Source organism: Canis lupus, chromosome 6 (assembly GCF_011100685.1).
Source record: "Canis lupus familiaris isolate Mischka breed German Shepherd chromosome 6, alternate assembly UU_Cfam_GSD_1.0, whole genome shotgun sequence".
NCBI lineage: Eukaryota > Metazoa > Chordata > Mammalia > Carnivora > Canidae > Canis > Canis lupus.
The window spans coordinates 10,335,992-10,362,677 of NC_049227.1; the positions used below are offsets into that span (position 1 = coordinate 10,335,992).

The 26,686-nt window shown below is 45.5% G+C and overlaps 1 protein-coding gene and 1 long non-coding RNA gene across 2 annotated transcripts in view; one reads left to right on the forward strand and one right to left on the reverse strand.

Moving 5' to 3' along the window:
* The window catches only part of LOC119872157, a 60,940-nt gene that overhangs the window by 8,402 nt on the left and 25,852 nt on the right, over positions 1 to 26,686 (forward strand). The gene's annotated exons all lie outside the window — the stretch shown is intronic.
* MYH16 (myosin, heavy chain 16) overlaps positions 4,257 to 26,686 on the reverse strand; it is a 63,996-nt gene continuing 41,566 nt past the window's right edge. Inside the window, 14 exon segments of the mRNA XM_038539442.1 lie at positions 4,257 to 4,658; positions 8,449 to 8,676; positions 9,685 to 9,885; positions 10,492 to 10,662; positions 11,431 to 11,556; positions 12,543 to 12,578; positions 12,580 to 12,747; positions 13,779 to 13,971; positions 19,774 to 19,877; positions 19,971 to 20,107; positions 22,062 to 22,278; positions 24,231 to 24,363; positions 25,831 to 26,027; positions 26,385 to 26,512. Of these exon segments, the coding sequence (XP_038395370.1) occupies positions 8,476 to 8,676; positions 9,685 to 9,885; positions 10,492 to 10,662; positions 11,431 to 11,556; positions 12,543 to 12,578; positions 12,580 to 12,747; positions 13,779 to 13,971; positions 19,774 to 19,877; positions 19,971 to 20,107; positions 22,062 to 22,278; positions 24,231 to 24,363; positions 25,831 to 26,027; positions 26,385 to 26,512 (2,012 nt within the window). The 3' untranslated portion in view covers positions 4,257 to 4,658; positions 8,449 to 8,475.

Genomic DNA, 26,686 nt, shown 5'->3' on the forward strand with positions numbered 1-26,686 from the left:
CACACTCCATAACAAGTCATCAAGGTATCTATGCTCTGTCACCTTCATCTCTTACCATGTCCTCTATGTGACGAGCAGTCCACACATCACCTTTACCCTCTTGACTCCCCTACTTTTGTCTGGGTGGCTGTCAGGGAGACCAGGCCCTTCCTTAACCTTGGGAATGAGCCTCAAATGTTCCTTGCCTTAGGTGGCAACCCCATTGCCATTTGCTGCTAATTGGTTTAAGGATGGGCATGTGACCCATTTCTGCCAATCAGGACTCAAGTCTCCTAGGGAGGAATAAATATGCTCCCTGATCAAAAGGATGATGAAGAAGTCTTTTTTTTCCTTGTCCTTTTTTTTAGATTTTATTTATTCACGAGAGACACACAGAGAGAGGCATAGACATAGGCAGAGGGAGAAGCAGGCTCTCTGTGGGACCCTGGGATCACAACCTGAGCCAAAGGCAGATGCTCAACCACTGAGCCACCCAATGCCCCCTTTTTTTCCTGTCTTAAACATGGTTGTGGAAAGATAGGATGTGGCAAGGTGGAGACCTGGGTTTCTCACACTGAACTGTCTGTGATGCAGGGTTGGCATGTAAGATCATTGAATGTCTCTGCAGCTGTTGCTCATGTGCTGCCACCTGCCACCAAGCACGCTCTTAGCTGGTCCTCCCTACTCCCACTTACACTTCTCACATGCTCCCCTCCACTTTGAGGGAGAGCAACTCCTATTCATACTTAGGCTTCAGCAAAGACATGATTTTCCCCAGACTGCCTTCCTTTATCTTCCAAAATGGGGGTGAGTGTCTCTCTTGTACCTGTTCCCACGGTGGCCTTCCTAATTGCTAAACCTAATGCTTATAATACACTTTTCCCCTTGGTCTAAATGCCTGGCTACTATTTTGCTGCCTATATTTAAAGGTTTTGGGTAGCCTGGGTGGCTCAGTGGTTTAGTGCCTCCTTCGGCCCAGGGCGTGACCCTGGAGACCCAGAATCGAGTCCCATGTAGGGCTCCCTGCATGGAGCCTGCTTCTCTCTCTGCCTGTGTTTCTGCCTCTCTCTCTCTGTCTTTCATGAATAAATAAATAAAATATTAAAAGAAAATAAATAAAAGTTTTGTGAATTTTTTTAAATGTGTGTAGAGAAAAGTTTTATGGAAAAAAAAAAAGTTTTATGGAATCAATGCTCCAAAGCTGCAGGATACATTTTTTGTTAGTCTAAGCCAGGGTTCTGGAAGTAAAGGGAAGAATAGTCCCTTCTAATAGCCAGCAGGTTTCCTTCCAGTCTTGTGATTTTACTGTAACTCAAGATTGGCCTTTTCACAACAGATCTCCAGCCCCAATTCCTGGTAGCCTATGGGTGGAAAGGTCAAGGGGTCTTTGTGATGATTTTGTGATTTCTGGAAGCCCCAAAGGTTTACTCCTTGGGAAGATCCAGACTTTCTGGTTTCCGTACAGGGCTGCAGGGTTGGTTCACATGTGAAAGGAGGAGGAAGATAATTAGTATTTTTTAAAATAGATTTTATTTATTTATTCATGAGAGGCACAGAGAAAGACAGAGACACAGGCGGAGGGAGAAGCAGGCTCGCAGGGAGCCCGATGTGGGACTTGATTCCAGGTCTCCAGGATCATGCCCTGGGCTGAAGGTGGTGCTAAACTGCTGAGCCAGCCAGGCTGCCCAATAATTAGTATTTTTTAATGTACCTGGGATTTGTTTTTATCAGCTGTGGTAAGACATACAGATAGGAAATGATTGTCATGAGGGAAGTTTTTATACTCAGACCCATCCCTAGATAAAGGAGGCATGTCATGTCATGCCACTCAGGGCCATGTGAAGAAGTGCCAGTATAGGCCAGCAGGCAGAAAGAGCAAGGGAAAGTGTGCACACAAGTCTTTTCTGTGGTTTCTTTGGGAAGGAATGGGTGAGACAAGGTAGGCAGGCTTAGGATTGGCTAGTTTGAATAATTTCAGTAGATTCTGGAGTACAGGAGCTGTCCCTAATTGTCTTGTATCTGGCCCTGGGACGATGAGGGCAGAAGAATAATGCCTCCTAGAATATAAAAGCAGAACAGAGGAGATAATTTGGAGTATGGACTCTGGATTGGCTAGTCTAGATGAAAGCCGTTTGCTGTCTATAAGAATCGGCAAGCTCTGGAAGAGGCATATCTCCTCAGTCAGGGAGACCTCAGATGGCAGAGTATCAAGAATACAGAAAGAAATAATATACAGTTAAAATAATCAGTGATACAAAATTTAGCAGCCTTGAAAGCTAGTCCCAAACGTTTAGCAAAACCATTTAAATAGTCTTTGCTCCATTTACTCTGCAGAACCTGGTGCCACTGCCCTGATTTTGGTCTTCATGCATACTAATTAATGCTATTATTTTCTAAGGCCATAGATTATATCCTTTTAGGCCTTAAAGCCATTCTGAAATTATAATGTCCTTAGGCAAAAACAGCATATGTGGCTAAATGAAATCCATGTTCTTATAAATACTGGATCAGAAGCCTTTCCTAATTCTACTCAATGAAGAATTTTTAGGTCGCTGTTAACTGAATGGTCTTGGGCAAGTCACTAAGCCCACTTACATCTGCTTCTGCCCCTGCTCCCTATCCAGCAAAGTGAGGAGCTGCTCTGAAATTCACCACATGTGGGGAGACCATGGATAGACTATCCACCAGGAAACAATGATGAGGTCTTAAAACTTCATGGAATTCCCCTTGCATTTCTCTAGTAAGAGGTCTCTTGATGTAGGCTGCCAGACTGACAAGCCGGGCCAAGCTTCCTTTGAGAGATGAAATGTTAAGTCCTACAGAATGCTAGAAGAAACTTGGCAAGTGTCTAAGTGTTGTGCATAATAGGCTCTATGCCAGGTTATCTTGTTTAAACTTCACATTCCTAAGAGGCAGATACTGTTATTATTCCTCATTTAATGGTTGAGAAAATAAGTGGTGAGATAGGTTAAGTTGCCCACGGTCCCACTGCTGAGAAAGTGGAACCCATGTTTGTCTGACTTCAAAGTATAAGAATTAGACTTATTTTATGTAATTACAGAGGTAAAGAGTAAATCAAAATGAGGGCAAAATACAAGGAGACATATTCTGTCTCCATTTTATTTTGAACCATGATTGTCAGTCAAAACTGCAATGGGCTGCCCTTTTTCACTGGAAGGATTCAGGTCCAAGTTGAATTAATTTTTTTAGAGATGTTATGGAGGGGAATCTCCAACTGGCTGAGAATTGGACTAGACACTTGAATATCCCTTTGAGCCCCAAGATTCCAATATGTTTAATTCTATGATTCTGTGACTTAGTGTCTCCCAGGAAATTCACACAAAGCAGTTGGAGACCCTACCACCAGAGGGCAGTGTCTTCACATTTGATCCATTTGCACAGAAGGAACCCAATGGTTCCTAGTGGGTACCGGTGTAGAACCATCACAAGGGTGAAATGGGGCAGTGTGGAGAGAGAGAGAGGGAGTCACAATGGCATGTTAACATCCCTTCCTTTACCAGCTGAACAATGATTTTTCTCTCTGCCAGGGCATTGGAGAGAGGTCAGAATGCTTAAAGCCAAAGGGAAGACACCATTTCTAGAGAGCTAGGAAGAGGTGTGATCTGGGGGCTATGTACTGGCAGGGAGCCCTCATGGTGCTGTCTCCTCCAATCCTGCACTCCAAAGACTAGGAAAGTGAGGGGAGGAACGGGGTCTAGGATATTAAAGGTGACAACAAACCCTCTCACACTTGGGAAGGTTGAAAGACCCAGGAATATTCAGCCTTGGAGAAGAGAAGTCTTAGAGGGTCATGAGAACTATCTCCCACTGACGACCTTCTGCAAGGTCTAGGTATCAAAACCAGGGTTAAAAAGTAGATGGTGCCAGGGGGAAGGTCTCAGCTTGATTTAAGGAAGAACTTAAATCTTAATTCAAGGAAAAGCTTGCCTGTGTCTGAACATCTTGGGAGATGCTGAGGTAGAGAGCCTGTGGGGGCCTTGTGTGTCTTTAGCCTGGATGGAGCCTATAACATCCATTCAGGGATTCTATAGTTTTCTCAGCGTGATGAAACCTTGATAGTCTTCATATCTTTGATCTACCCTTTCAAATTTGCAGTGAACCTTACCAAGACTGCATAGTTCTCATGGTTTCCAATAGATGTAAGCCTGTGAATTAGAATATAGGAGTAAAACAGAATTCTGACATATTATAAAAATTTCCCTTGGATTCGCAAGCCTTATAAAAATAAAATTTCATTGCTAATACACAATCTCCAGTCTATTTTTCAGGTTTCTTTATTTAAGCTGCATTGGGACAGGGCATTAAAACTGTCCACATGAAGAATTGCTTGTAGAAAACAGCCAGGGCACACAGACATTACATATTCCGTCTTTGACATGAACATGTAGGATCTCAACTAAAACAGATCCATAGTTACTGTTATCCAAGTGCTTACACAGCTTGATGCAGTCTCAGAGAAGACACACTAATTTTAGTTCCTCTAATGGCTGGGTATTTACATCCTCAGACTCTTTTCCCCCACAGCTATCTTTATTCCGTAGCACCTGTCTCTTTCTGGCTTGTGCTTCCTTTTGCATAGTAAACATTCTCAGGATATCCAGTTTTCTATTTTCATATGTTTTCCCTCTCAATGGTCTGCTGTTGAGATCTGTGTCACCCTGGAAGAAAAAAAGAGAGGGTAAAAACATCCTTATGAACAGAGCTGGGGGTTCTAACATCTTTGCCTCCTTCTTGCTAGAGAGATGGTGTCCCCAAAATGCCTGGGCTACAGCTGTACAGGCTTCCTTTCTCATAATGGACACCATTATTGGGTCATAGCTAGTTAATTCTGTGTGAGGTTGTGAAGGTTTAGAGACACCTTTGGGTCTGGGGTACCCAACTGGGCCTGGACTCCATACAGGCCATCAAGAGGGTTGGAGTGTGGTCCCCTGGGATACAGTGCTCACCACAAGCTGGCCTGTGGGGTCTCATGGGGGACCCACAGTCTTGTTTTGCCATTGTGATAAGTCTTCCTAAGAAAGAAAAGCCACTGCTCGTCACATTCCACACATGGATTTTAAAAATTAACAAGATTTCCTTAGAGAAATTATGGACTACTTGTACCCAGAGGGGCCCTTCAGAGCCTCACACATGCATGTCCTGCTAGCTTCATCTCCCACCACATCCAGCACTCTCCCCTCTTCTTGAGCTCCTCTTCCCTGGTCACACTGTTCCCTTGTAAGAATCCAGCCTCTGCACTTTGGTATATGTTGGGTCTTCTGTCTGGAGTTCCTTTCTTTCCTTCTCTAGCTGGTGAGAGATCAATTTACTTATTCTTTTCAATTTCCATTAAAAATTTTGTTCTCTTTCATTTATTTTACTTAATATAAGAAACTAATACATTTATAAAATACTTTGATCATGCATTTGGATGTCATGGCAGTAACGATTGATATAAAAATTTCTATAAACTTCCTTTCAGTTTCTGTACTTTTGTTGTTTTGGGCAAGTAACAAACAGGGACCACTCATTGAGTGGCACTGCCTTAGACATTTCTTAGACTTTTTCCTCAATGGAGCTGCTCTACCCAGTCACCTCAGGTTAAACCAGTCACTCCTTCCCTGTGATCCTTTCCAGTGAGATGCAAACACAGCATCACAGAGCATTTACTCACAGCCTTGTGTTGATGTTTGCTTTTACCTCTCCACCGGATTCTGAGCTCCCTGAGGGAGAACTAACTAACTTTCTTTCTTTCTTCTTCTTCCTTCCTTCCTTCCTTCCTTCCTTCCTTCCTTCCTTCCTTCCTTCCTTCCTTCCTTCCTTCCTTCCTTTCTTTCTTTCTTTCTTTCTTTCTTTTTCTTTCTTCTTTCTTTCTTTCAAGATTTTATTCATTTATTCATGAGAGACAGAGAGAGAGAGACAGAGACAGAGACACAAGGCAGAGGGAGAAGCAGGCTCCATGCAGGGAACCCGACACGAGACCTGATCCCGTGTCTCCAGGATCACACCCCAGGCTGAAGGCGATGCTAAACCGCTGAGCCACCCGGGCTGGCCAGGACATTCTTTCTTACTCATTTTTCATATCTGTATCTCAAAGTCCAGACCTAGCCCATATTCAGAGCTTGGTCAATATTTGTGGGACTGAATATAAAACCACTTTGGAAAATTAAACTCTTGTGGGGTCTTGGCTCAGTGTTGACTCATACTAGTTTGCTTAAGACATTTCATGGCTGCTGACGGCAACAAGGGGAAATGGGATAAAAGAGCCTCATCACCTCTGGATGCTGTTAGCAGGCCCATGGCCTCATGGTTTAGAGACAGAGCAGTTGGACCAAGATCAGCGCCCCAGAAATAAACAGTCACCAAGGCAGGGCAGGGGATCTGTTTCATAAGATGGCAAATCCTGGAGGCTGAGACTTAGAAGGACCTCCTGAGTCTGGGTGGTACAGGGAGCCTCCCAAGTCACCCCTACCAAAATGAGAGTTCAACAGAAGGGACTCCTTTCAGGTTTTTGCCCAGAAAGGAGATGGTTATACATTAGTTGTAGTATTCATCCAAAGACAAGCCTGTGGTTTCCTTCACGTCGTGAGCTAATCATTATTAAAAATTAGAGAATTAGGAAAAAGATTGTCTCCTATCTTTTGTTTCCTTCCTAAGCAAATGGTAAGAAAAGGCTCAGCTTGAATTCAAAAGTCAATGGGGTTATCACTTTGGACTAAAACTCGACCTGATCCAGTACTGAGAGGGAGCTATAAGTGAGTGGGGAAGTTTACCCTCATTGGGGGGCTAATCCATCTGGATTTTTTTAAAAAAATATTTTACTTACTCATGAGAGACACAGAGAGGCAGAGACCTAGACAGAGGGAGAATCAGGCTCCCAGTGGGGTGCCTGATATGGGACTCAATCCAGGACCCTGGGATCATGACATGAGCTGAAGGCAGATGCTCAACCACTGAGCCACCCAGGTGCCCCCCATCTGGATATTTGAACACAAGGCCAGAACAAAATTCCCATAATCCATGGAGATTGGACCATTGGTATACTAAGACTTCAGCCCCATTCCTCCCAACCTAAACCAAGTCCTTGATCTTGAGTTGTCCTGCTTAATTCTAAACAGAGGGCAGCCCTATTCATCTCCATAGTAATTAAAAGAAAAGACAGCTTGCCTTTCCATAGCACCAGGCTTGTATGACCATGAGCAAGTCACTGAACTTCTCTGAGCTCATTTTTCTCACCTGACAAATGGAAATATTTATATATCTCCTTACTATAGGATAAATAAGTTAGTGAAAAACATTACCATATACCTAGGTGTGGTAAAAGGAGAAATTTCTGTTCCCTGGCTCTGTGTTTCTGTAAGGGGAGATTCCTGCTATAGCACTCGTTCTAATATACCTGAGCATACATCTGATCACTGGTCAAACCACAGATGCTGGGCCCTCTTCCAGTAACTTCTGATTCACCAGGTCTGGAATGGAGCATAGGAATTTGCATTTCTAACAATTTCCCAGGTGATGCTGATGTTGCTACTGGTCAAAGGACCACCTTTTGGGGGAACCACTGCTCTGAAATTATGTTCTTCCCCTTTCTCCTCATCTTTCCCTTGCTCCTCTCATGGGAAGAGGAGTGATTTGTCCTGTGTTTTGAAGAAGAAAGCAGGGAGGAAGGGATTAACCCCATGTAGTCTCTCCTTTTGGATCTGCCTATAGGGGTGATGAGTTCTAGTTATCCCTCCCCTTGGAGTAGGAGTTGCTCCTTATGGAGCAGGGCTCTGGTTGTTCAGTTCTGCAGGTACCTTTAATTCTGGAGTGGAAAAAAGGATGCCCAGGTTGGATACCTATTAAATTCTTAATCTAGAATTATAATAAAACTAACGTTTTGACTTTTATATATTTATCTCCTATATTTTTTTTCTCAGTTCATTCTGAATCAAAGAATAAAGGACTATTTTACATTGTCCCCCTGTAGGTGGTGCTTAGAAATTGTCACTGCAACTATTACTACTACTACTACTACTACTACTACTACTACTATTATTATTTCCTTAATGTAAGAAATCCAAATTCAACCAGTATTGATGAAATCCTCGAGAATAAAGATATTGTGGGGATGTGAAAGATGAATACACACCTATACGCTTGTAAACATCCCTAAGGTTCTCCAGTGAAAACCAGCATTAGCGCCTTTCTGCCAGGCCTTGTGTCAAGTGGCATCAGGCATGGCACCTGCCTTCAAAGAGCTTCTACCCAAATGGGGGAGCATCATGACCACTAGCACTTGTGTTACAGATAGCACCATGCCTGAGGGCTTTGAGAATGCAGAGAGGGAGTGTTGCAGCTGAAGGGACAGGAACTTAGGAATTCCCACTGCATGAGATCAGGGTGTGGCAGACAGGAAGCATGGAAATTGGAAGGAACAAAGCAGGAGCAGAGAAGGTAAACTTAGAGCATGGGCATTGCCACACCTACTGGCTGTAGGCTGGAACAAGGAGAACCTCATTCCTCAGAAAGGGTTTTGGAGGACCCTGTCTTGGACACTTGAATGATCTCCACAGAGGTGATGCCTTTGCCAGCCACGCGGTGTCTGGTGCGCAGCTTGTTCAGGGCAGTCTCCGCCATGCCGGCCCGCTCCTCGGCATCATCCAGCTCATGCACTGTCTTTCTGTAGCGAGCCAAGGTCTGGTTGGCCTGCTCCTCCTGTGACAAAGGCATGGTGGAAAACATAGTGTAAACCTGGCCTTTTCTGGTTAAATGTGCATAATTGGTTTTACATAGACATGTAAGAATTCAGTCTTTCAATACTTTCAGCTAATTCTGTTTTGTCCTTGACATCTGTATCTCTAAATAAAATGTGCTCTATTGGTGCTTCTATAATTTGTGGTTTTAGGCATCAGCTAGTGGTGCCCCACTATGAAAGATGGGGATTTAGTGCTTTCCCTAGCCCTTCCCACACATCTCCCATCCCCTTGTCTCCCCAGTAGAGTCATAGTGCTGTTTGGGTTAGAACCATATTAACCACAAGCCTGGTCTTTATTGAGCTTTCTGGGAAAGGCATTGGTTGTGTGAGTGGCTGGTGGATTCAATGTGGTAGCCCCAGAATTGGCAGTGAACAGTGGCAAGGTCAAATTTCTATGTTGGGTGGGGGTTGAGGGGTGGTTGGTGCTGGTTAGTGGATGTATGGCATAGGATAGAGACTTGAAGCCATCATTTGCTGACCATTTGGATTTTAACATTTACTAACATGACATAAATATCCCACCCTGGGCTATTTCCTCACCTGTGGAATGGACTAAAAATATCATTCTTCCTGCCTCGTGTTGGGAGGATCAAATCAGGGAAGGGTCTTGTGTTTAACAGTATGAGCGGGAGAGAGAAGTTATCCTGGCAAAGGCCATAGGTGGCAGTGGAAGTAGGATGAAGGCAGCTAAGACCTTCCCCAGTTTTAGAGCACACCTTGCAGTGAGTACCTGATTTAGTTTGGATGTTCTTAGGAGATATTTGCATTTTCTACATGTTCTTAGCTCCTGTGGGTAGTGTCCGGTCTTCTTCCAACATGATAGCGAGAATGAAGTGCCATGAACATGGAGCTCATGGGGGTCATTCTTTGGCCAATACCTGATTCCTTCCCTGTGGTTCTTTCTAACCAAGTCTTGAGACCTGGGCTGGGGAGGGAGAGTATATTAGAGACATGCGGCGAGCACCTACCGCTTCTTCAATCTGCCGCTTGTAGACCTTCAGCTTGTTCTGCAGCTTCTCCACCAGCTCCTGCATGCGCTGGTTGGTCTTGTGGTCCTCCTCCGTCTGGAAGACCAGCTCCTTGAGGCGGCGCTCATTCTTCCGCAGTGTCTTGACTGTCTCCACATGCTGTTTCTGCTCACCATCCAGTTCTGTCTCTAGTTCCTTGATCTGAGGGGAGAAGAGAGGAACGTGGCTGAGGGAATGCAGGTTTTTGAACTTGGGAGCTCAGTGGTCTTGGGTTGGGGGATATCACAGCTGCCATGTCCACTTCCTCCCCAGAAGAGGGCCGGCAAGGCCTGGACAGGAGGGTCAGGTGGTTCTGCCTTTCATACACCTGCTGTGGTTGTTAGATGGGTCCCTTTCCTGAGCCTCAGGTATCTTCCTCTGGGAAGTAGGGGAGACAGGGGCTGGACAAGGTGACCAAACCTCCTGGGCCCGTCTAGCTCCGCCACCCCAAGGGTGAAGGCTAAGGCTTGTTGTTAGTAATAGGGAAGAACAATGATGGAAAGAGAATAGGAACAGAGATGGAGGAAGAATCCTGGGACCTGCCCTGCTTGGGGGTGGAGCACATTCTGAGGAAAAGATGACAGGGAAAAGGAGGAGAAACCTTTATATAAATAAATTACAGCTCTTGTCTCAATTTCCTATTCCGTCCTAGCATCTGAATAACCCATTCCCTCATCAAGTGCCAGGCATGGCGTCTTTTGGGAAAAGGCCCCTGCCCAGTCACGTCTCCCCTTTCTCTCTCCAGGCTCAGCTCAGGGGCATCCTTACCCTGGCTTCCAGTTTCATGATTGTGCGTTTCCCTCCTTTCAGAGCCAGCTGCTCAGCTTCCTCCATCTTGGCCTGCAAGTCTTTGATGGTGATCTCATAGTTTTTCTTGATTTTCTCCAGGTGCATGCAGTGGTCCTGCTCTTGCCGGAGTTCTTCTGCCATGCGGGCGGCCTGTGGGAGGGGAGAAGCATGGCCTGGGGCTCTCCAGCCACTCTTTGCTGTCTCCTCTATGAGGCACACAGCACAGAGGGTGGGAAAAGCACAGAAATGGAGGAGGAAGATGAGGGTCTACATCCAGCCCCTGTGCGGCCTTCAGCAAGTCATTTTACCCTCTCATTCTTGTATTCATTCCATAAATATTCACAGAGGATCTGCATACTGAGTATGGGTCTGTGCTCTCCAGACACAGCACCATATAAGACCAGCAGTGTTCCTGAGCTCCTGGCATTTCAGTCAAGTGCAAGGAGCCTGGCAATAAAATCTTTTTGAAGATGGGTCCCTTTTGAAGATGGGTCTTCTTCATCTTTAAAGTGGGGTACATGGTGTCTGCCACTCAGGGTCGTGTGAGCACCCAAACGATACTCCTTTCATTAATGCTCTCCTCAAGGCTATTTGAATGCTCCTCCTTGCCACAAGGTCTATCCACAAAAGCCCATTTTCAATGGCTCCTCTGACCCATGCACCTGGCCTCAAGCTCTGATCTCTCCCATGGTCATGTGTAGCTTGTAATTATTCCTTATTTTCATGTGTTTGGCTTTTCAGAGAATCCTCCAGACTCCCCAGAGGAAGGCCCACAGCCCTCCCAGGAAGGCGCTAGCACAGTGACCTTTGAGGGGAGAGGGTGGGCTTCCCTTCCAAGGGTGGCCTGGTTCTCAGCAGGCAGCCTGGCCTTAGTGCCCAGGTCCCTTTCCACCAGCACCAGGGAGTGTGCACACTTACATCAGTCATGGCTTTCTTGGCCCTCTCGTCGGCCGAGCGGAACTCACTGATGAGCTCCTCATGTTCACTGGAGATGCGTTGGACATCTGACTCTAGCTTGCGCTTGACTACAAGGAGGCTTTGGTTCTGAAGGAGAAAATGAAGACATCGCTGTGAGCCAGAAGTCTGCACAGCCCTTGCTGGATCCAGGAAGGAAAAACAACCCTCTCCCAGACACACTTTCCAAACCCCCCAACAGGAAATGGCCCTGGGCTCCCTGCTTGGAGTAGGGTCTCTCCCTGCATTTTGCTCTTGGTTTTAGAGGAGAACTTGTGTCACAAGGAGCCCAAGAATAATGTCATTTAGGCCTAGGGTGGGTCGCAGCTCTTGAACAATCCTGAACTCAGAGCTGGGAAAACCCAGGTTCACGCCCTAGTACTGCCACCTATGTGGATAAATTCTTTACCTCTAAGCTTTGATCTTCTCTCTACAATGGGGTTGCAATCCCTATATGTCCCATACACATTTTTTCTTCTGGTGAATTCACGTAAGATGCTAAGTAAGAATTAAGCTGTGCTTGTAAAGGATTATATCATAAGCAGCACTGGTGTTACCACTGGCAATAGATGGAAGTCCCCATTGTTGACCATGGATTCAACTCTCTGGGTCACAGTTTTTCATTTGTAAAATGAAAGTCAGACTTTGCAATATTCTAGATCCCTTCCAGTTCTGAAGTTCTGTCCTTGGTTACATTGAAGATAATGGTGATCCTTAAAATTGGCTAAATCATCAGAATCTCCTGAGGAGTTTGGATTTACAAGTTTAGATTTCTGGAGTCCCACCAGAGACCCCGTGGATCAGAATCCCCAGAGGAAAGTCTGGGAATGTTTGAAAGCTCTGGACAACATCATGCATGTAGTTCACCCTCTATGTGTGCACTGAATATGGTTAAGATTTATGTTACAGGGTTCCTGCCATAACAAGTGAAGTCTCTGCAGGTGTGTTCTGAGAATGTCCCAAGTGAGACATTCTATCTGCCTTGAAGTTCTGAAGGGTGCCCTACTAGGTTTGGGCACCATTCTGGTACCCCAAGCATGAGTCTGCATAGCACTGCCAGCAAGCTGCCATCCTACCTGGATGTTGACTTCATTGTGCCGCTCGGTGATCTCCTACCACCTCCTGCTCCAGCAGCTTGCGGGAGCGCTCGCTGCCCTCCAGGCCTGAGCGCACCTCCTCTAGTTCTGTCTGCAGCAGGCTCAGGCGCCGCTCCTGTAGGTTGTATTGCTCCCGCAGTTCCTCATGCTGCCGAGCATCCTCATCCATCTGGACCTGCAGGTCCTGGGGGGGTCAAGAGGACCTGGCTTGAGCCCACCTGTTGGGCCCTGGCAAGTCTGGGCTGGCTGGGCCTGAGAGTGCTGTGACCTTTATGGACCGGGCTCAGCGGGGTGCTGGGGTAGGACTGGGAAGGTGGAGGCCATGGAGGAAGAGACAGTGAGGTGTAGACCTGCCCTTGGGGACAGGTTGAAGCTTAGCTGGCCAGGACCCCGGTGTCTAGAGGATTTGTCTAGTGGACGGTTAGCATGAGGTCAAGCCTTTTCTGATGACAGAGCACCTGGTGTTTCCAGCAGGGCCTTCTCATGGAGGCCTTCCTCCATGACCTTGACCATTATATCCCTGCTGGCTAATCCATCTCTCCTTTCTCCTGGTTCTGTTATTTTTCCAGAGCATTTATCACCTTTTTTAATACTACAGTTTTATTTATTTGTTGTTTATTGTCTTTCTGCAGGGATGTCTGTTTGTTGTGGCTATTCTTTTTTAATTTATTTTTTACTATTTAATAAAATAATTAATTAATTTATTTTTTGTGGCTATTCTTATACCCCTAGCACCTAATGCAGTGCTTAGACTGGTCAAATATCCAACAAATATGTGCTGAATGCATAGATCCAGCTACAGATGCTTGAAAGACCAGCCCAATGACAGAGAAGGATAAAGGAAGGTTTCAACTCTATTTGTGTTTATGTCTTAAGGCGAGTGGTGGATATATGGGTGTGTATTATGTCCTGTATTTTTCTGTGCCTGAATTCACTTATAATAAGTCAGATATGGTTTTAAAAACCAAGACAGGACCAACATTCTGTCTTCCTCTTTTTCTCCCTCTTTTCAGTCATCCAGGATATGGACTTTGGTGATTAGGGCTTCTTCGTTTATGCAGCCCCCAAGTCTCCTGCTCCCTGGACTGCCAGCCACCCCACATTTCACATCCATGCTTCCATCCAAGCTGCAGACATGTATATAGCTTCCCAGAAGCCTGCAGGCTGGGCAATGGCTTACTTTGTGATTAGTTCTTCCTCCTCCCAGGTTGCTACCTTGATTTGCTGCTGCAGCCTTTTCAATGTCTTTACAAGCTCGCTGTTGTTCTTGTTGGCATGGTCCAGCTGGATTTCCATCTCATTCAGGTCTGTCTCCATCTTCTTCTTGAGCCTCAGTGCCTCTGCCCGGCCCTTGGCCTCTGCCTCCAGGCTGGCCTGCAAGGACTCGATTGCTCGCTGGTGGTTCTTCCTGCAAGTCCAAACAGAGAAGACCTTGGCATGCTCGGCCCGCTGGTCAGGCTGTGCTAAGCCTCCCTAGGTAAGAGGTGTGGGAGCATCAACATGGACATGGCAACCATATTTGAAATTAAATTCTATCTCCCCTTAAACATGTGAGTGGGGGAGCATTGTGATTTGGGAAAAGAAACAGGTCAATGTTTACCACATATTTTTTGGGATCTCAATTCATGTAATATGCAAAATAGCCTTGTAAGGAAACGGAGGCTCTAAGATGACAAAAACATGCCAGAGGTTTAGCCTGCAATGGAGCCAGGATTTAAATCCAAATGCTAGCCTGTTTTAAAAATTACAACATGTGAGCTTTGGCCATACAAATTAGATTTAGCAGTCATCAGTTGATTGTATTTACTATGTTTAATTATATCATAATCAACATAATGAACATTTTCATAAAGCCCTCAGATAAGCTGTGTTAATCTCCTTTCATAGAAAGGGACCAGAGGAGGTAATGAAACACACACAAAAATATTTTTTCATTGAGGGAAATAAATGGATAGCATGCAAAGATCCTGTCACCTGTCCCATAGTATATTCACCTCTGTTTCACCCCTGAACACCTTCTATGTGCTTGCACATGACTGGATTTGCAGCACTTTAAGATGTATTCAATTTCTAGATTGGAGAAGGTATCTTGACAGTCTCAAAAGGGGACAAAATTTTGATTCACTTTGATTTAAAAAATGAATACAAGGAAAAACTATAAAACATGTTGAAAAAATTTAAAGAAGATCTAAATATATGGAAGGACATCCATGTTCATGGATCAAAAGACTTAATATTGCTAAGGTGGGGTTCACTGCAATCCCTATCAAAATCCTAGCTGACTTCTTTGCAGAAATTGACAAGCTGATCTTAAAATTTGTATAGAAATTCAAGGGACCCAGAATAACCAAAACAGTCTTGAAAAAAGAAGAGTAGAGTGGAGAACTCACACTTTCCAAATTCAAAGCTTATTACAAGGCTACAGTAATCAAGATATTGTGGTCCTAGTATATAGATAGACCTATAGATCAATGGAATTGGATTGGGTATCCCGAAATAAACCCTTATATTTACAGTCAATTCATTTTCAACAAGGATGTTAAGACCATTCAACAAGGAGAGAACAGTTTTTTTCAGAAAGTGGTTCTGAGACAACTGGATATCCACATGCAAAAGAATAAAGTCGGATCCCTCTTTCACACCTTCTATAAAAATTAACTCAAAATGCATCAAAGACCTAAATGTAAGAGCCTAAACTATAAAACTCTTACCTAATCTGGGTAACATAAGTAGACATCTTTGTGACTAGATTAGGCAATGGGTTTTTAGATATGACACCTAAAATACAAGCTACCAGGGCACCTGGGTGGCTCAATCCATTAAACATCTGCCTTCAGCTCAGATCCCATGCCAGGCTCCCTACTCAGTAGAGAATCTTCTCCCTCTACCTCTCTCCTCTGCTTCTGCTCTCTTTTTCTCTCATGCTAGCTCTCTCAAATAATAAACAAAACCTTAAAAAATAAAATACAAGCTACCAAGGAAAAAAAATACATTGAACTTCATCAAAATTAAAAACATTTGTGCTTCAGAGGATCATTAAGAAAGTGATAAGGCAGGGTGGCTCTTGATTTTGGCTAAGATCATGATCTCAGCGTCCCAAGATGGAGCTCTGCATGAGGCTCCTTGCTCAGCTGGGAGTCTGCTTGAGATTCTCTCCCTTTCCCTCTACCCCTCCCCTGATTTGTACACTCAGTCTCTCTCTCTCTCTCTCTCTGGAATAAATGAAAAATTTTAAAGACTTTATTCATGAGAGACACACAGAGAGAGACAAAGACATAGGCAGAAGGAGACACAGGCTCCCTGCGGGTCCCGGGATGCAGGACTCGATCCCAGGACCCTGGGTTTATGACCTGAGTCAAACGTAGACGCTCAACCATTGAGTAACCCAGGCGCCCAGCAATAAATAAATCTTTTTTTAAAAAATTAAGGGGGGCACTTGGGTGGCTCAGCGGTTGAGTGTCTGCCTTTGGCTCAGGGCATGATCCCAGCGTCCCGGGATCTTAAAACTCAATCATAAACAACCTAGTTTGTTTTTTAAAGATTTTATTTATTTATTCATGAGAGACACAGAGAAAGGAAGGGCAGAGACATAGGTAGAGGGAGAAGCAGGCTCCCCGCAGGGAGCCTGATGCGGAACTGGATCCCAGGACCCCGGAATCACGACCTGAGTCAAAGGCAGATGCTCAACCACTGAGCCACCCAGGCATCCCAAACAACCTAGTTTTTAAAATGGGCCGAGGACTAGAATAGACATTTCTCCATAAAAGGTGCTTGGCATCATTAGCTATAATGGAAATACAATTCTAAACCACGGTGAGATGGCTATGATAAAATAGATAATGATAAATTTTGGAGAAGATCTGGAGAAACTATAGTCCTTAGCACTGAGAATGTACAATGGTGCAACTGCTTTGGAAAAGAATCTGACAGTCCTGCAAAAAGTTAAACATAGCATTAACATATGACCAGAATTTCTATTCCTAGGTACATATATATCCAAGAGAAATGTAAACCTAGATCCGTGCAAAAACTTGTATATGAATGTTCATAGGGACACTTACCCACAGTAGCCAAAAGGTGAAAGCAACACAAATGTCTATCAGCTGATGAATAAATAAACAAAATGTGATCTTCCCAAACAATGGAGTATTATTCAGGAATAAAAAGGAATTAAATACTTCCTGACACATGCTTCAACATGGATGAAGCCTGAAAACATTCTACTGAAAGATGACAGTCACAGAGAGCCACATATTGTATGATTCCACTTATATGTAATGTCCAGAATAAGCAAGTCCAAAGAAAGTTGTTGGCTACATTAGTTGTTGCCTATGGCTGGGAGTGGGGGTGGATGGGGAGAAATGGAGCAGTTTGCTACGGGATATGGGGTTTCTTCGAGGGGTGATGAAATGTTCTAAAATTGTAATGATGATTGCACAAATAAAAATCACTCAATTTTGCCCTTGCCATGGGTGAACTGTGTATAAATTATATCTCAAGTCTGTTGCAAACTCACACACACACACCACATTGTGGCATAGCTAGATATTTAGGGTGGGGGTCAGGTTTAGCCTGATGGCTGCAGAGTCATGGGGCTTTTCCTCCCCAGTGGTTCAGCCTACAGCCCTCAGGAGTGATTGTGGGGGTATGTCGTAAATTCAGGAAGCTGCAGTGTGGGGAGATTTCAGACAGGCAGTTTAGGCAGGGTGCCAATGTGGATAGTTGCAAATGTGTTGATCATCTCAGAATCACAACAAATCATATTTCTTAGAGCAGTTTTGGATTTGGACAGAGGGAGAAGCAGGCTCCATGCACCGGGAGCCCAACGTGGGATTCGATCCTGGGTCTCCAGGATCGCGCCCTGGGCCAAAGGCAGGCGCTAAACCGCTGCGCCACCCAGGGATCCCGAACAAATCATATTTCTATAAACCAAAACCTAGTGCTGAGTCCAAAGGTTTCTTAGAACCTCAAGCAGCAACAATGGACACTGGATTAAAATGAAATCTCCAAATCTAGCACTCCCTGGCACCCCAACAAATCAGTTCTTTTCTGTGATGTGGTGGATGTTCTCTAAGGGTTCATGAATGTTAATAATAACTTGTATCTGTGTGGCTTTGCAGGTAATAATGTACATTCATATCTACCATCTCATTAAGCTTCCCCATGCCCCAGAGCAGGGATGAGGAAGCTATAGGATAATTACACCTATCTCAGAAGGGTTTGTCCCTAATTTTTTTATTGTGGGAAAATGCACGTTACATAAAATTTCCTATGTTAACCGTTATTAAGTGCACCGTCCAATGTGCACTTAAATATTAAATATTAATAAATATTTAATGTTTATTAAATATATTTAATATATTATTAAATATAAATATTATTTATTATTATATAAATATTATTAATATATTAATAATATTAAATATATGGTGCTGTGCTACCCTTGCCACCATCCCATCTCCAGAACTCGTTTCACCTTATGCAACTGAAATTATGTCCCCATTAGATACAAATTTCCCCATATCCTTCTTTTCCCCTGCCCCTGGCAACTACTGTTCTTGTTCCACCTTCTGTTTTTTTCTTTCTTTCTATTTTTTTTTAAAGATTTTATTTATTTATTCATGAGCGACACAGAGAGAGCGAGGCAGAGACATAGGCAGAGGGCAAAGCAAGCTCCATGTGGGGAGCCTGACATGGGACTCGATCCCGGGACTCACACCCTGGGCTGAAGGCGGCGCTAAACCGCTGAGCCACCCGGGCTGCCCCCACCTTCTGTTTCTATGACTGTGACTGCTCTAAGTACTTCCTGTAGGTGGAATCATACAGTGTCTGTCTTTTTGTGACTAGCTTTTTTCACTTAGTATAAAGTCCTCAAGGTTTATTTATGTTGTAGCAGGCATCAGAATTTCCTTCCTTTCTAAGGCTGAATAAAATTCCACTGTATAGGGGTGCTTGGGTGGCTCGGTAGGTTGACTGTTCAACTCTTGATTTAGGCTCAGGTCATGATCTCAGAGTTGTAAGATGGAGCCCTGCATCAGGCCCTGCACTCAGCAAGGAGTCTTTCTTCTTTCCCTCTCCCTCTGCCCCTCTCCTCGCTTGTGCATGCTCTCTCGCTCTCTCGCTCTCTCTCTCTTTCTCAAATAAATCTTTAGGGCAGCCCCGGTGGCTCAGAGGTTTAGCGCTGCCTTCGGCCCAGGGTGTGATCCTGGAGACCAGGGATTGAGTCCCATGTCAGGCTCCCTGCATGAAGCCTGCTTCTCCCTCTGCCTGTGTCTCTGCCTCTCTCTCTCTCTCTCTCTCTTTGTGTGTCTCTCATGAATAAATAAATAAAACCTTTAAAGAAAATAAATAAATCTTTAAAAAAAATTCCATTTTACGTATAGTCAACATTTTGTTATCCATTCACTTGCCAATGGACATTTGGGTTGCTTTCATGCTGTAGCTCTTCTGAATAATGCTATGAACACGGGTGTACAAATACCTCTTCAGGACCCTGCTTTCAATTCTTTTGGGTAGATACCCAGAAGGAGGATTGCTGGATCATGTTAATTCTATTTTAATTTTTTTGAGGAGCCTTTATACTGTTTTTCACAGCAGTCGTACCATTTTACATTCCTGGCAGCAGTGCACAAGGGTTCCAGTTTCTCCATGTCCTTTGCCAACACTTGTCATTTTCTGTTTTGGATGGTAGCCATCCTAATAGGTATGAGGTGGTATCTCACTGTAGTTCTGATTTGCATTTCTGTAATGACTAGAGACAGTGAGCAGCTTTCCATGTCTTATTGGCCACTTGTGTATTTTCTTTGGAGGAATTTCTAGTCAAGTCCTTGGTCCACTTTTGAATTATTATTATTATTTTTAAATATATTATTTATTCATTCATGAGAGACACACAGAGAGAGCAGAAATACAGGCAGAGGGAGAAATGGGCTTCCTGCAGGGAGCCTGATGTGAGATTCAATCCCATGACCCCGAGATCACACTCTGAGCCAAAGGCAGAAGCTCAACTGCTGAACCAGCCAGGCATCCCTATTATTATTATTGATCATTATCTCATGGGGTTTTGTGATCACTAATGTACTATATTTCAAAGTATTCACCTAAATTGTCCAGGGTCACATGACTAATGGGTGGCAGAGGCCTGAGTTTCTGGATTCTACTCCATCATGCTGCCTAAAATCAGCCTCCCATGCCTCAGCCCCATCCATACCTTGTAGCTTCAAATTCCTCTTCTTTCTCATGGATTCTCCGGTCAATGTCAGCTTTAACCTGAGCCAGTTCCAGCTGAATTCGAATCACTTTGCTCTCTTCAACCTGCCAGGAATATAAACATCAGCCTTTCTGGCCAAGTAGGTGCGTGGTCCCTGGCCAAGGACCCAGCCTCCAAGGTAATGGCCACATAGTTACCTCTAGGGAAGACTCAGCTTCCTCCAGGGCCACCTGGAGTTCTTCCTTTTCAATCTCCAATTTTTTCTTCAACTTCTGCAGCTCATGCACACTCCGTCCTCCCTCACCCAGCTGATCAATCAGTTCCTTTATCTCCTCTAAGAAAGGAATATTGTCATCAGTAAGGCATATGAGGACCACCAGCATCCCAGGGCCATGGCATGTGGCACAGACATTCCTATGTCAGGGTAGAAGCAGGCAATCCTAGCTTCACTGTTTCTAAAGAGAAGCAATAGACTCCACGTCATAGACTCATGAAGCATCAGGGCTTGGACATTGGAGAACAGGGGGTTCAAGTTCCTCATTTTATAGATGGGAGGCTGAGGACCAGAGAAGAGCAGGCAAGCACAGAGCAGCTTTGGGACCAGTGCCCAGGACTCCCTGGGCCTGTGAAGCCTACACTCAGGGCATTCTTCTCTCAGGGAGCCCCTTTTCCCCTCTGCCTCCCTACCACCAGGTCTGAAAACCTCACAAGAAAAGGATTAGAGCCTTTCTTATCTTCCTCAGTTGGGAGACCTCTCTGTTGCCCACCCAGAGGAACTCTGAGGGATTTACAGCACCTTGGAGCAGTCACAAAACAGCCCACAACCAGAGGTGTCCAGGAAATGTAACTGTCCTGATTAATTCATGACAAAACTCCATTTCTACATCAAGCCCTCTTGAGTTCAGAGAAATCTCATTTAATGCAAGGTCTCCCCACCTGGGTTTCTAAATTCCAGGTGGGGTTTGGAGAGCACTGGTGACATCATCTAAGTCTCAGCTGTTGGTGTCCACCTGTGCTGGCATCATAGACACACCTGTAGCCCACATAGCTTCCCGTCACCTGTCCTTGAACATAATGGCTGTTTCTAGAACATTCCCCACTGCACTGCTCTGAGACCATGAGGAACGCTGTGATGCTGCTTCACACTCTCTCAGCCTAGGCAGGCTGCTCAGTCACTTTCCTTTGTGGCTCCCACCAGTCTGGAGGTACTTTAAAGGCTTTTTTTTCTCACCTATGCTTCACCTGCCACATGAGGTGCATATTCCCTTGCTCTTAACCCCTAGGTTACCTGGGAGTTTTATCATCTGCACCAGAAGCTGGTCAGAGGATGGGGGTGGGGAATGGAGTGGGTAGGGGAGGAGGCAGGGCTCCAGACCATTGGCAGGGACCCTCAGCAGTGCCTCATTATCACCTCCCTCCTGTTTTCTGTCCTCTCCTAGTCCAGCAACCTTGATTTGGGTGTTTTGGTTGTTCCTCCCCAAACTTAACTCATGTACTTATATTCAAGTCCTTTAGTACTTAGACTTTCGAGGTTACAAAAGCAGAGCCTTCATACCTCAAATGCTGGGCTCTCATGATTCTCCCCTGTAAGCTGACAGCTCTCCAGGGAGGGACCAGGACCTTGGGCAGATTTGGGGATAGTCTGGAACCATTTGCTTCTACCCTTTGCATTGCAGTGACCCTACATCAGTCACCTAACCTGAAATAAGGAAACCCTGTATTGACTGAGATTTTGTTTGCTACTCAGCAAAACAGGGATCCAAAAACCATTCTTGAAAATAAAAATATTGATATCCCTTGTGCAACCAATTTTGTGGTTAGAAATGTACACCTGCCATAAAAGCAAATCATGCAGCCAGATCTCTGTATGGCAAAGTGATCTTCAACAGATAAGTAACATTTTTCAAATAGTATCCAACAGAACAAAATCTCAGCCCAAGGCCTCCTATATGTAAGAAATCTTACATGTGTATGTATGTTATGTACATGGAAAGGCTCAATACACAAAATCTACTGACTGAAGATTTCACATATTATGTTTCATTGTCACAACCACCTTATAAGGAAGGCAATATCTCTCCAACTTACAGGGGAGGAAACTGAGGCATGGAACAGTCAAGTAACTCACCTGCTTGAAGTCCTATTGCTGAGTGCCTGAGTGCTTCTACATGGTGTTTGCCAGCCAGGCAGATTTATCGGGGACCTACTACGTGCCAGGAGCTCAAACCTCTCATGCACTTGGGAGGAGGGAGGCCCTGCCTGTGTCTTTATCCCCGCCTCAGACTCACCCTGCAGAGTCTTGTTCTCCTTCTTCACAGACTCAAGGTGCTCCAGAGACTCCTCGTAGGCAGTCTTGATCTTGAAACTCTCTGTCATGTACATGCGGCACTCCTTCTGCGAACTATCCACCTCCACCTGCAGCTCTTCACACTTCTGCTGCCACTCGGCCAGCATCTTGTCAAAGACCCGCTGCTTCTTGTCCAGGGCAGCAGCTGCAGCATTGGCCTGGGGAGAGGTGCGGAAGCTCTCCGGAGGTCTGACTTTCCAGCCCCTTCCCCTCGTTTGCCTTCCTGCCTACCTTCCCCAACCTCCTTAGTAATTCTGGTGACCACAGACTTCTTGGGGACTAGGATATAGTTCCACATGGATGGCACAAGCGTGGGGCAGGGATTCCGGAGAGAGTTACACCCCAGTTCTTTTTTTCTTTTCCTTTCTTTTAAAATATTTATTCATTTTAAAAGAGAGAGAGGGAGAGAGAGACAGAGAGAGAGAGAGAACACGCAAATGGGCAAAGGGGCAGAGCAAGAGGGAGAGTGAAAGCGACTCCCTACTGAGCAGGGAGCCCGATGCAGGACTCCATCCTAGGATCCTGAGATCATGACCTGGGTGGAATGCAGACACTTCACTGGCTGAGCCAACCAGGCACCCCAGTTACATCCCAGTTCTAAGACTTCTACTACTAGATGTGTGACCTTGGGCAGTCCTATCTTATCTTCCTGGGCTAGGATTTTCTTGGGTGTAAAATGAGGGATCTGGGTACCGGCAGCCTTCCCAGATTTATTTATTTATTAATTTTTATTTATTTATGATAGTCATCACAGAGAGGGAGGGAGAGAGAGAGAGAGAGAGAGAGAGAGAGAGGCAGAGACATAGGCAGAGGGAGAAGCAGGCTCCATGTACCGGGAGCCCAATGTGGGATTCAATCCTGGGTCTCCAGGATCACGCCCTGGGCCAAAGGCAGGCGCTAAACCGCTGCGCCATCCAGGGATCCCCAGCCTTCCCAGATTTAAAACATTCACCCAACTCTCCATAACCTATTTCTCTGTAATTTACTACTACGTGTTATACATTATTGTCCAACTGAAAAATGGGTTTGGTCTTATTTTTCTTGTGAATCAAAGCTGATTGTTCTCAGACCTTATTTTTCTTTTCTTTTCTTTTTAAGATTTTATTTATTTATTTATTCATGAGAGAGACACAGAGAGAGAGGCAGAGACACAGGCAGAGGGAGAGGCAGGCTCCATGCAGGGAGCCCGATGTGGGACTCCATCCTGGGAATCCAGGATTAGGCCCTGGGCTGAAGGTGGCGCTAAAGCACTGAGCCACCCCGGCTGCCCAGACCTTATTTTTCATAGACCTTTCACCTTTTTCATTACTGTCTGGCAACTACGTATTTGCTGCTGTGCAGTATTGGATTTTGTAAATTTCTGCTTAATTTCTAAATGAGGGGGTTAGCAAAAGCTTTTCGGGTTTGGGGACTATTTTTCTGAAGGTTCTCATATGGTTATGACCCTCTGCCTACGTCTCCATCACTGCTGTCATGAAGCAATTGCCCTATCTAGACCAAAATGGGGTTGCTGTGTGCCAGTGGAAATCTTACTTAATTTGGCTTGGAAACTTGCTGATCAGTCTGAACCAGGGATGCAAACAAGAGTATTTGGCCACACAAAGTGTGTGAAATGTGGTTTGCATGAGGAAAAGGGAAACAGAGACAATAGTTGCATGACTTCCTGGGACTAAGTTTTGTCCTCATCATAGAACTATTTGAATAATGGCCTGTTGAGTGTTAAGATCTCAGAGTTCGGGGATCCCTGGGTGGCGCAGCGGTTTGGCGCCTGCCTTTGGCCCAGGGTGTGATCCCGGAGACCCCGGATCGAATCCCACATCGGGCTCCTGGTGCATGGAGCCTGCTTCTCCCTCTGCCTGTGTCTCTGCCTCCCTCTCTCTCTCTCTGTAACTATCATAAATAAATAAAAATTAAAAAAAAAAAAAGATCTCAGAGTTCGGAGTATATAAACACATGTTCAGGCAGGAACCTGTGTCCAGTGGGCCTGAGTACCAACCCTGTGCTCCATCCTGTTGGGCCACCTGTTTCTTCTTGCTAAGCCCAGACATGTGATAATTTCATCCAGCTCCCCTGGGGTCCCTTGGGCCTAGCGAGTGTTTGACCTCCTGACCTTCTCTAAGTCAATGGTGAGGTCCTCGACTTCTGCCTGGAGTCGCTGCTTATTTTTCTCGAGGGAGGCTGCCCGGGCCTGGGCAGCTTCAGCTGTCTCTTCTGCTTCCTGGAGTCTGGCGGCCAGTTTCCTCCTGTGGGCAAGGGCAAGAGAGGCTGTCAGGGAAACAGAGTAGCTCATGGGCCAGGGGCTGGGTTTGTGGTGCTGAGCTCTGGTGTCACGGTGGAGAAGATGCAAATGAATTGGAGAGTGTTTTGAGGAAAGCAGTCACTGTCCATCCATCCAACAATTATTTATTGTTTCTATTCTGTGTCAGGTATCATTCTAGGCCTTAGAGAAACAGACTAAGACCCATGCCTTCATGAAACTTCTGCTCTAGATGGGGGATAGACATAGAGATATTAAGCCCCATGGAGAAAATAAAGAAGGAAAGGGACACTTGAGCAAAGACCAGAGGGAGAGAAGGGTGAAGACCATGGGTATCTGGGGAAGAAAGTCCAGGCAGAGACAGGTGAAGGGTTGAGATTTAGCCTGAGCTTTGGAGTGAGACCAGGCATCTTCTGGCCACTCTCAACAGAAAAGGGCTGGAGGGCGGGAGGTAGGAGCTGCAGGATGCAGATTTAGGTTCCATATGTACAGGGCTTTTAAAAAATTATTATTAAATATTTATTTATGTATTTGAGAGAGAGAGAGAGAGAGAGAGAGAGAGAGAGAGAACACGAGCAGGAGGAGGAGAGGGAGAAGCAGACTCCACACTGAGCAAGGAGCCTGATGTGGGGCTTGATCCCAGGACCCTGTGATCATGACCTGGGCAGAAGGCAAACGCTTAACTGCCTGAGTCACCTAAAGAGCTTTTGATAAGAGATTTATTTATGTCAACTGGAGGTCACTGTACTTATTGCTATCCTGTCACCACAAATTCCAGTGGGCAGAAGGCACCTGCAAGCAGGCCAGGGTCTTCTCCCTGCCTGGGACAGAGTGGCTCACATGCAGGGCTTCACATGGGCAACCAAGTCAACCTGTTCCTATACAAGAAGGTGGCTCAGAGTCACATGCATGTGTTCGCTTTCATTTCCTCAGACCTGTCAAGCAGGTTTGCAAATTCTCTAGTTTGCAAATGAGGAAGATTTGAGGATATTTACCACAGAGCAGGAGAACCAGCAGAGTGAGGGCCTTTGCCACTGAGTGTGGTCTGCATCCTCCCAGCATCAACCAGAGGCCCCACCCCAGACCCACCAGACCTGTGGAAGCTTCCCAAGCACTTTAGGGGCAGAGACGCCCAGCCTGGAGGTGGAAGCCCTGCTCCTGACTTCCCTGCTGGAAGCCTGAGCCCTTCAGGGCAGACGATGTTGAGAGCCTTGAAGATGGAACCTGAAGGCTAGATATTCTGCTAAGGGCACAAAGTGGGCTTTGCTGTCCAGACTCATATCCATCTCCTACCCGCCCCCCCCCCTTTTTTTCTCCTACCCCTTTTAAAAGAAACTTGTGAACTGCCTTCTCCTGGCTGTGGTCTTGGCCTCCGCAGTGGCTGACATGGTCAGACGCATGGCACCACCCCCACCACAGCTTTCCCTGCTCTCCAGCACAGGGTGACACTCACTTGGTCTCCTCTAGCTCCTCGGTCCTCTGGATGGCATCGGTCTCATACTTGGTCCTCCAGGTGGTCACCTCAGTGTTGAGCTTGGACACGAGGCGCTGCAGCTCTGACTTGCCTCCCTGCTCCTCCTCCAGCTGCTCCTTCACCAGGTCCAGGTCATGCTTGGTGTTGGCGAGACTCACCATGGCTGCACTGCGAGACTACGGGGACCAGCCAAGCCTGTCAGAGGCCCTACTGGTCTCTATGGCCCCCAGGGCCATCGCTTAGATATACACAATATTGGATCACATTGCAGCAAGAAAGGGGGGGCAAAGGACACCTGATTTTACAACCCAAACCATCAGGGTTTATTCTCCTTGCTTTGTTCCAATTACTGGCCACAAGTATATGGAATTGTATCTGTTTCATTTAGTCTTACACATAGCATGCCACAGTGTTCTAGTTAACTTCTCAACTTGCTATTGAATCATATCTTTCATGTTCCTTCTACATCTTTATAACCTGTAACTTTGTTCAGAAAGGCAGCTCTGTCACTCCCACCCCACCCCCAAACAAACCTTGGATTCTTCATCTAACTGCCTCTTGTAATCGTCCACCTGCGATGTCAGGGATGTCTTTATCCTCAGGATTTGGTTGAGCCGGCTCTGGGATTCTTCATATTCCCGGCTCAGTTCCCCATTTTCAGCTGGGTGAGAAGGGAATGGGAGAAATATTGGATGAAAAATTGGCCTCCCAGCTAGATCCTAAGCTCCCCCAGTGCAGCATTCCCAAAGTACCCAATAAATATGGTGACTTGGCCAACTGAGCTGGAAGGGGCTACATACAAGCTGCTCAAATTAAGCAAGGGCAGGAGCAATTG